The sequence below is a fragment of the Hippocampus comes genome, unplaced genomic scaffold, assembly GCF_001891065.2.
Source record: "Hippocampus comes isolate QL1 unplaced genomic scaffold, H_comes_QL1_v1.1 scaffold208, whole genome shotgun sequence".
Classification (NCBI taxonomy): domain Eukaryota; kingdom Metazoa; phylum Chordata; class Actinopteri; order Syngnathiformes; family Syngnathidae; genus Hippocampus; species Hippocampus comes.
In genome coordinates, this window is record NW_017805459.1 from 36,901 (window position 1) to 47,216 (window position 10,316).

Genomic DNA, 10,316 nt, shown 5'->3' on the forward strand with positions numbered 1-10,316 from the left:
GGATACACCTGTATTGCAGTTTTTGTTATATAAAGTTTTTGGACAGTATATTTTTGTATTTTATTGATTGTGTTGTTACACGTGCATTTTTGTCAACATACTTGCAGGTTCATAAAGGACATGTACCATGCTCATTTCCCAAATGAGGAATTTCTGTTATCAGGACAAATTGGACAGCGCAAACACGAGTCCGTACTAGAGAATTTTTACTGTATAGGCCACTTCATTAAATATGCCACAGCGTTGAAAGCGTGTGACAAAAGTCGCACCTTATATTTCGGAAATTACAGTAACTGTGCCTTCACAGATGTGCAAATTGAGCCCACCTGGCAATATCATGCCAGTTTTTAATGTAATGCCACCTGACGGATTCACCGGTATTCGATGTTGGTTTTTGGCCTTGCCGCTAACATGCAGTGATTTCTCCAGATTCTCTGAATGTTTTGATCATATTATGGAGTAGAGATGATCAAATCCCTAAAGTGCTTGCAATTGTATGTTAAGAAACATTGTTCTTAAACTATTGGACTATTTGCTCACACAGTTGTTCACAAAGTGGCGAATTTCACCCTGTCCAGGCCACACCCAACCCCCTGACAAAATAAAGGACCAAAGCACAGTCAAAACAGTATCCTCACAATCACTCCACCCACCACAGGGGACACCACCTGGACCCAGAGAAGGAAAGGGTCAAGAATGAGGGACCTAGACGCCCAGGAATGTTCCAAGGGGCTGTCACCCTCCCAGTCAACTAAATATTGAAAACCCTGACCACAGCGACATACATCCAAGGGTGGAGGAGGGTGTCCGGAAGGAGGGCTGAGTGGACTTGAAGATACTGGCTTCAGTAGAGACATGAAAAGGGGCATGGATCTGGAGGGAGGCTCAGAGCTTTAGATGGAAGGCCCGTGATATATCCATATCTATTGGGGGTCACTCCAGAGGGGAAGATGCGGGTGGACAGCCAAACCAAATTGTCCAGCTGACGATTGCAATGGGCTGTGCAGGACAGGGTGATTCTAGTACAGTGAAACTCCTCTACAACGAAATAATGTTTGCAGCAAGAAATTTTTCACAACAGGGGGTTTTTCACTGTAGCAAATTTGATCTCAGATGTAAACACACACACACGCGCGCACACACACACACACACACACACACACACACACACACAAACGTGTGTACACGCACACACAAACGTATGTGTACTCTTTATTTTTATTCCAATAGTGCATAAGTATGAGCATACACTTATTTGACACTTCATATAGTCAGTGTAGAAAGAAAAAAAGGGAAAGAAATAGCGAAATTTACAATCAGCATTCACTTTCACTTACATCAATTTCTTGGAAAATGTATTTTATTTTGCTTGCTCCGTCTTTCATTTTGATCACTTTTACCCTCTCTTCCAGCATCAGAGCTCTTCTTGTCTTAGCTGCTTGACATCAAAAGGTCCGTTTTGTAGCCATTTTAGCAATGCAACGTCCATCCTCGTCTGAATCTAACAATAACAAATACTTCCTGGCATGCAATGAACTTTTAAGCCAGCCACGGGGCGCTTCGTAGTCCTCGATGGCCATAGTTAGCTCTCGAAGACTAAAAACCTTACGCTAACTGGAGCGCTTAAGTTTGTTTTTAGGACCTACTTCAAATTAGAGGTAAGATCGGGCCGCCCGAGCCCGACCCGAAATTCGGGTCGGGTCGGGCCTTAAAATGTCAATCATTGCTTCGGGTTCGGGTCGGGTCGGGCTTTTCTCTCACTGACTTTTTTTTTTTTTTCCAAGGCCGTGAATAGTTTTGGCCACGAGAGACCGTGGTTCGCAAAAAAAAAAAATAAAACATAAGTCGCCTCATCACAACACGTACTATACTAAAGTCTTGCAATGACATTTCAAAGAACTCCTTCAAGTCTCTGTCGAGTATCCACCCGTCATTGTTCGTCTTTGTCTCTCTGCTACTCTCTCTTAAAGTGCTGCGCTAGATTCTTAAGGATGTACTGCTGCGGCCCAATTTTCAACCTGTCAAAATGACGGACGGCCTTAAATTTTCCCCATCCACTCTTAAAAGAAATCCGTCAATGATGCAAAATTGTCCGCTAATGTAACCGCTTCAGGAACAGAAATATAAAAGATGTAAATGTTTATACAGTCTTGTTTAACTTTAAGATTTCGTTGCAAAAGACATGCTTTGTTTTCAGAAATCACCCCTCCTCCTCCCGATTCCTCACAAATAAAATATGAAATGTCGGGTTTGCTTCAGGCTGGGGCCTGCAAATCAAGTTAAGTGATTGGGCTCAGGCCAGGTCGGGCTTAAATACCCTCGGGCCGGTTCGGGTCGGGCTCGATTTTTTAGGACCAATCTTAGCTCTAATGTAGGTTTCGTTGTAGAGGAGTTTCACTGTATGTTTCAAGGCAGCACAGCATCTGCAGAGGTGGGAACGGAGAGGGGGAACAGCGACCTGCTGCAACAGCGACCTGCTGCTTTTGGAAAGTCAATAGTGGGGATTGACATGGGTGACCATAAACGGAGACATGCCCGTGGACGAGGAGGTGAGGGAACTGTGGGAATACTCAACCCATGCAAGATGTTGGCTCCACGAGGCTCGAACCACCTACAGGCTTACTCCAGGTCCCGATTAGCTCTCATCTATGATTTCACTGCTTTGTACGGATGTTTTAAGATTTTGCTGTGGTACTGTTTCCTTTGTTTGTCTTCTTTTAAAGTTATTTACAATAATTGACCTGTTTTGTCAGGTGTACATCATAGGAAACTACGGTATGCCAACTAAGAGGATTTTAATCATGAGGAAATAATCATTCTGTTCATTTATTTTTCAAGTCGATGACCTCCAAAATGGGAGCAGGATGCGAGCGGGAGTCATGCTGAACGGATGCAGGACAGTATGGGAGTCATTTTCATCAGGACAGGATGGTATTCTTTTTTACAATGGTTCAGGACTTAGACGGAAAGGGATTTTTTTTTTTTACCTATGGGAATGGGATGAAACGGAGTGAAAATCCACTCCCATGTCACCCTCTATTGCATATATAGTCAGCTAACTGTATTGTTGGGATGGTGACAAATGTGTCTCATGAACATACCTGTGCTGTCCCAGATGTACCGGGCTTCAAGGCAGAGAGCTCTGCAACACAGTGTAAAACAGTTGGCCCACTCCCCACAGCGTCCCCTCCTGGTTTTGAGAAGCTGCTCGGGATTGTTGTATCTTGTGTTATAGAAAGAGAAAATTAATGAAAGGTGGACATCACCAAAAAACATGCACTGTATTTTCCACACTAAATGGCGTACTGGATTATGAGGCGCACCTTCAATGAATGGGCTATTTTTAATTTCTTTTTTCATACATTGCACACACTGGACTATAAGGCGCAATTTACAATGCATCCACCAAATGGAGCTACAGGTACGTCTTTGTCCGTCTCCGTGCCTTCTCTTTTAGACTGGAGTACAATGGTTCAGGACTTAGACGGAAAGGGATTTTTTTTTTTTACCTATGGGAATGGGATGAAACGGAGTGAAAATCCACTCCCATGTCACCCTCTATTGCATATATAGTCAGCTAACTGTATTGTTGGGATGGTGACAAATGTGTCTCATGAACATACCTGTGCTGTCCCAGATGTACCGGGCTTCAAGGCAGAGAGCTCTGCAACACAGTGTAAAACAGTTGGCCCACTCCCCACAGCGTCCTCTCCTGGTTTTGAGAAGCTGCTCGGGATTGTTGTATCTTGTGTTATAGAAAGAGAAAATTAATGAAAGGTGGACATCACCAAAAAACATGTACTGTATTTTCCACACTAAAAGGCGTACTGGATTATGAGGCGCACCTTCAATGAATGGGCTATTTTTATTTTTTTTTTTTCATACATTGCACGCACTGGACTATAAGGCGCAATTTGCAATGCATCCCTTAGATGGAGCAACAGGTACGTCTTTGTCCGTCTCCGTGCCTTCTCTTTTAGACTGGAGAGGCGTTCATGACCGCCTCCCAAAAAACGTAAATTAACGATTACTTCAATGAAACTACGAAAATTGAAAATACAGTAATGCATCAAAACAGAAAATCACAAAATGAATTCTATAGGCCCCCGACAGAATTTATTTTGGCATTTTCTTGAGCATAGTTGCAACAGAACGATCAGATGTCAGTAAATTGGAGGAAACGGGAGTGAAAATCCACTCCCGTGTCACCCTCTATTGCATATATAGTCAGTTAACTGTATTGTTGGGATGGTGACAAATGTGTCTCATGAACATACCTGTGCTGTCCCAGATGTACCGGGCTTCAAGGCAGAGAGCTCTGCAACACAGTGTAAAACAGTTGGCCCACTCCCCACAGCGTCCCCTCCTGGTTTTGAGAAGCTGCCAAGGCGGTCATGAACGCTTCTTGAGTTGAACGCAAGAAGAGAAGGCACGGAGACGGACAAAGACGTACGTGTATTTGTTGAGACTGTGAAAATCATTGATAAAGTGTGCGTTTTTAAAAACAACACCACAGCTCTCCTTTTTTTTCTGAGCTGCAACAAAAACATATTTAATAAAGCAGCAACACAGTTCACTGAACCAATAGCAAGTTATAACATTGGAAGCATGTCTCCAGCAAGTAGCCATCTTGGGGTCGACATATTACCGTAATGACCATATACGAGGCGCACCGGATTTTAAGGCGCGCCGTGAGCTTTTAAGAAAATGGAAGACTTTTCGGTGCGCCTTATAATGCGGAAAATATGGTACTCTCGTATAAAATAGCAGAACAAACCGAGGGAATCTGGTGCATAACTGGCAGCTTTGGCAGTAGTGGTTCTCCACTCGCTGGGCTCCCCAGCGAAGATCATCAATAGTAGGACTGAGTGAGCCGCTGTTCTGGGTTGGGCCTCCACAGCTGTTACAGGGCAAACAGTCAACCCAGGAGAAGAAGTCATGTTTGAACCACCTAAGCAACTCCAGCACAAGGAAGTCCTCTTCTCCTAGTTTACATTCTACACAGATGCCAAAACAGGTCCATCACTTCTCAGCATTTCACAGATGTACATGATACTGTATGTAGTTTGAGTTGCGTTGCGGTTTGAATGTGACACAAACCTGTCTCAGCCTCTTGAGCTAACTTCAGCTTTTGCTTAGCTGCATACAAAAGCTGCTTGTAAGGAATACAGCTTCTGGCTTTCTGCTGAAGCTCTGGGTTCTCATATAGCAGCACACGTTGGAAGTTGGACTGAAGAGTCCCAGAGAAGTTCTTGCTGCCCCCCTGCCAGACAAATAATACAACATGCTTGCTCCAATAAAGACAAAGGGACATGGACGATATTTGAGTTATAAGGGCAAACGCACAGCTTTAGACTCAAATATGTGGAAGTAACTGCAGAGCACCAGGTCTTTACTGGAATTGAGGGGTTTACACAGGTAAACATGTTTTATGTTATGTGTTCTGTTGTATTAGGATTATTTTGGGTTAAATGTTCTGTAAAGCGCTTTGTTACAGCTGCAGCTTTCGTGAAAGCACTATATAAATAAAGATTTATTGTATATATGACATGACATTGCTTTTGTTGCTTTCTATGCCGCCACCTATCTGCCTGTACTTACCACAGGTATCTGTAGAAAATCAAAATATACTTCAAGAACAAGGGAAAAAAAATAATAAAACTTCAATAAAATAAAAAGACATGTCTGTACTTGACCCAAGTATGTATAAAAATAAGATACCGTATTTTCCGGACTACAAGTCGCAGTTTTTTCATAGTTCAGGCAGGGGTGCGACTCGTGTGAAATTATGAACACATTATTGTGCCATTTCACATGTTGTTTTCACATTAAACCGCAAAGAGGGGATTGTATGCCTGTGCTGATGATTTTAACACTGGCGGTCACTTAAAATACAACCGGTACTGAATAAAAACAACTGAGAAGGGCTGAAGAAAAATGGCACCGTAAAGAAAATCATATTCTGCAAATTACAAGCTGCAAGTAGTGACATATGCAAGCTGAAGGAGAAATAAAGTTTGGAATATCCTGTCAGGATTCAGAAAGGCTGGAATAATTGGAACTTCAACTGATGAGGACTCCAACGTAAGCGACGTAGAAGAGGAAGCGCCACATCTTCTACCTCCGGAGTTCGCGCAGTTCTTTAAAAGTGATACAGAGCATGAAGATTTTCTTGGGATTTAGTGATTTGGAGTGACACTAATGGTTTGATAAAATTTTAGCATGTTCTTTTTGCTGTAGTTATCTGAATAACTATTGATATGTTTCGTGAACATACCAGGCACGTTCTCCGGTCGTTGTTTATGAGTCACGTAACATTAGCATATCATGCACTTATTCAGTCTGTTGTTCTCTATTTTTCTTTTTCTTTGCCTTTCAAGGTGACATGTATGATCTTGGTGTTGGATTGTATCAAATAAATTTCCCCCCTAAAAACGTGACTTATACTCCAGTGTGACTTATGTGTATGTTTTTTTTCCCTTCTTCTTTATTATGCATTTTATGGCTAGTGTGACTGATACTCAGGAGTGACTTTTTGTCCGGAAAATACGGTAATTCAAGAATGAGAAAATAATTTTAAAAACTAAACCATCAAGCATAAAAGACATGACTCACCACATGGAAAATCATGGGTGTATTACCCTGCCTGTTGGATGAAGTTACCAGACGCAAATATAGTTCAACACCAATGATGTTGGTTTTCATGTTTCAATTTTAAAGACATTTTGGTGAAGTAGATTTAAGAAAAATTACATATACAATCATGACAAAGCAAATTCATCATACAATTCTTTGCATAATAAATGTCTTCCTCTCACTGATGAGTGGGTGTAAAGAAGCGGGCCGGTGTGCTGAAACAGTGTCTCTAATGCGAGATTTAAAAAAATACATAAGATAAACTTTTAGTCTGTATGAATGCAAGAATGACGCATGATGCATTTTCTCGCTCGATGGAGTGAGGAGTTTTACAGTTTTTGCAGTTACTTTCATGATGAATAAATCTATTTCCACCTGTTGTAATACTCTTATTAGGTTATTGGAGATTGATCTTCCAGAGGTAGTTTCAAATGAACAATATCTGAAGATACATTTCCTTCCTTTTTTTTGGAAACATTTATGACTTTGATCTGTGGCATTTGTCGACACGGCCGATAATCGTTAGATCATTTGATTTTTTTGATCGGCTTGGCATTACTGGTATGATGCTTTCAATTTATAATTTAAAGTCTGGTACCAATATTAAATATCTCAACAAGACAAACCATTCAATTCCATTTTCACATAGGGACATAGGTAGGGTTTTTTATGCCTTATTACATGTGACTGGCATTTAGAAACTGCATTTTGTATTGCGTTGGGTAGTCTCTATGTGATATTAAAATTGGTTTGATGAAGTGAAACGGGGGGCCCAGTAGCCGACTGTTTAGCAGTGGTTGCAGTGGTCGATTCCAGCTCTGACCTTCCTGTGTGGGGTTTTCATGTTCTCCCCGTGCCTGTGTGGGTTTTTTCCGGGTACTACGGTTTCCTCCCACATTCCAAAAACATGCATGGCAGGTTAATGGACACTCTAAATTGTCCCACAGTGTGATTGTGAGTGTGGATGGTTGTTCGTCGATGTGTGCCCTGTGATTGGCTGGCAACCAGTTGAGGGTGTACGTCGCCTATTACCCGAAGACAGCTGGGATAGGCTCCGACACCTCCAACCCTTGTGAGAATAAAGCGGATTGGAAAATGGATGGAATTCTGAACTTCTGTCTCATATTCATCTTTTCATCTGAAACCCAAATGTTCTCAGTGTGCAACAAAAACAAAGGAATTCACGTTGCCATTCCAATCGCTTCAGAAGAGACTGTATCCTTCATTATAGCCTAAAAAAATGCGCAATCTTGTTTGTGCTGGATGCTTTCTGCTCTCTCCTCTTTGACATCAACTCAACACATTTTCCTCCAAACCATCATTGCCAAATCTCTTACAGTCACTTTGGATCTGGGAGCTTGTAGGCCTGTAGCTTCTTTTTGTAGCTCCCAACTTTGCCCGTTCTCTCCCGGTTTCTCAGTCTCCCTCGCATACCCCACCTGAACAACTCTATCTGCTCCAAAAGAGACTCCTGGTACTTAATAGCTGACATTGGGAACACCATCTTGGCCACGTCCCCAGTCGCCTCCTCTGCTTTTCCATACAGCACAGGCCTGGTTGAACAATAAACTCTCAGACGGGCTGAGAAGGAGAGTCTGAATTCTGATATAAAGACGCTCCCCGACTTACGAACATCCAAGTTACGAACAAGGGTACATACGAACATTTTTACGGGTATGTCGAAAAAGAAAAGAAAAAGTTAGATTTTGTATTGCGCGCCTTTTTCCGAGTACAGTACAGGTGTAGTGCTTCTTTCCGCCGCTAAGACCGACATGAGGCGCTGTGAGAGCTCGCCCAGCATCCACCCCGAATCCGGCTTCCTCTGCCCAGTTGTGAAATATCTCGTGCATCCATTATTCAATATGGTTGCTGAAAAGCAAAAGGCTTCTAGTGAGAGTGGAAGTGTAAAGAAGAGGCAAGCCATTTCATTTCAAATGAAAGTAGCAATCATAAAGAAGCTTGATGCGGGTGAGAAAATGGTGAGCGGTGCACGTGCGTACAACATGAATCGTTCGACCATCGGTACCATTTATAAACAGAAAGATCGCATAATGGAACACGTGAAAGGTGCAGTGCCGATGCAATGGACGATCATTAGCAAGTAAACATACTTATATAAGCCTTAAACATACATTCCATACAAAATATAGCACAGAAGCAACTTACAAACGTATTCACCTGACGAACGATCGTTCGGAATGTATCTCGTTCGTAAGCTGGGGAGCGTCTGTACTTCTCCTTCAGCACCAACTTTGTTTGGCCTTTCTCGTTTGATGTTTTTTTCCCAACACTAAGGCGCATAATCATGGTCCAGATGAACACTTTTCCCATGTAGTTGACATCTGCTTTTGGCCTAGGCCAGTATTAGTATCTCCTCTTTCATCCTATAGTTTTACAATCTGGCCAAACAACTGACCTTGGTGGTGCTCCGGATTGTGGCTTCTTCTTCGAAGGAGTCTTTAGTTCTGGAGCCCACCCGTAAAAAATGCTCCATGTAATCCACTACTGATAGAGAATGCTATTCGGCAATCAATTTCATCCGATGGATTCAAATGTGTTCTCTTTCGTAGTCCACCTCTCCAAATCCATCATCTTTTCATCCAGGTGAATGATTTAAGCAACTCCGTAACAGTTTTGGCAGCGTCGAGTCATGATTCTGTTTGTGACCAACAGGTGGCACTGTTGGGCTCCCCCTTCAGCTGCACACCTGTTGGTCTTTATGTAATTAGTAGTATAAAAGGACACCCGCCCGACCGCTCATTGTCGGGTTATTGTTTGCTTGTTTGCTGCTGTCAGGTTTGTTTCAGTCATGTTTCGGTCTCTGTTATGTTTCAGCTTCAGTCATGATTTTTGTTTGATACTTTGGACTTTGTTTGTTTTGGATTTAGCTCCTTCCTCTTGCCTGCTTTTTTAGGTCCACCACCACCTCGCATCATGACAGAATGACCCGACGACCTGGACCCCGCTACTGTCATGATTCTGTTTGTGACCAACAGGTGGCACTGTAGGGCTCCCCCTGCAGCTGCACACTTGTTGGTCGTTATGTGATTAGTATAAAAGGACTCCCGCCCGACCACTCATGGTCGGGTCATTCTGTCATGGTAATGCAAGGTGGTAGTTGTTGGGAGGACCCCAAAAAGCAGGGAGGCAGGGAGGAGCAGGGTGGATTGACCAAAATGTATTTTACAAAAACACAAACCGGAGTGAGTACGTAGGAGAAATAAACTCCAAAAACTCACGTAACCCTTGTGTTACAGTTTCTACGATTTACGTAACACATGGGTTACCCCATATGTTACAATTTCTCGTAATCCACTACTGATAAAGAATGCTATTCGGCAATCAATTTCATGCTGTGGATTGAAAATGTGTTCTCTTTCGTAGACCACCTATCCAAATCCATCATCTTTTCATCCAGGTGATGATTTAAGCAACTCCGTAACAGTTTTGGCAGCGTCGTGTCATGATTCTGTTTGTGACCAACAGGTGGCACTGTAGGGCTCCCCCTTCAGTTGCACCTGTTGGTCCTTATGTAATTAGTAGTATAAAAGGACACCCGCCCGACCGCTCATTGTCGGGTCATTGTTTGCTTGTTTGCTGCTGTCAGGTTTGTTTCAGTCATGTTTCGGTCACGGTTATGTTTCAGCTTCAGTCATGATTTTTGTTTGATACTTTGGACT

At 42.6% G+C, this 10,316-nt stretch overlaps 1 protein-coding gene across 1 annotated transcript in view; it reads right to left on the bottom strand.

Moving 5' to 3' along the window:
* The window catches only part of ngly1 (N-glycanase 1), a 32,379-nt gene extending 23,249 nt beyond the window's left edge, over positions 1-9,130 (bottom strand). The window contains exons 1-7 of the mRNA XM_019874657.1: positions 9,053-9,130; positions 7,980-8,260; positions 5,602-5,610; positions 5,347-5,395; positions 5,101-5,263; positions 4,778-4,997; positions 3,102-3,223 (exon numbers count right to left, since the gene is read on the bottom strand). Of these exons, the coding sequence (XP_019730216.1) occupies positions 3,102-3,223; positions 4,778-4,997; positions 5,101-5,263; positions 5,347-5,395; positions 5,602-5,610; positions 7,980-8,260; positions 9,053-9,130 (922 nt within the window). The remainder of the gene's footprint in view (positions 1-3,101; positions 3,224-4,777; positions 4,998-5,100; positions 5,264-5,346; positions 5,396-5,601; positions 5,611-7,979; positions 8,261-9,052) is intronic.
* Positions 9,131-10,316: the final 1,186 nt, after the last annotated feature.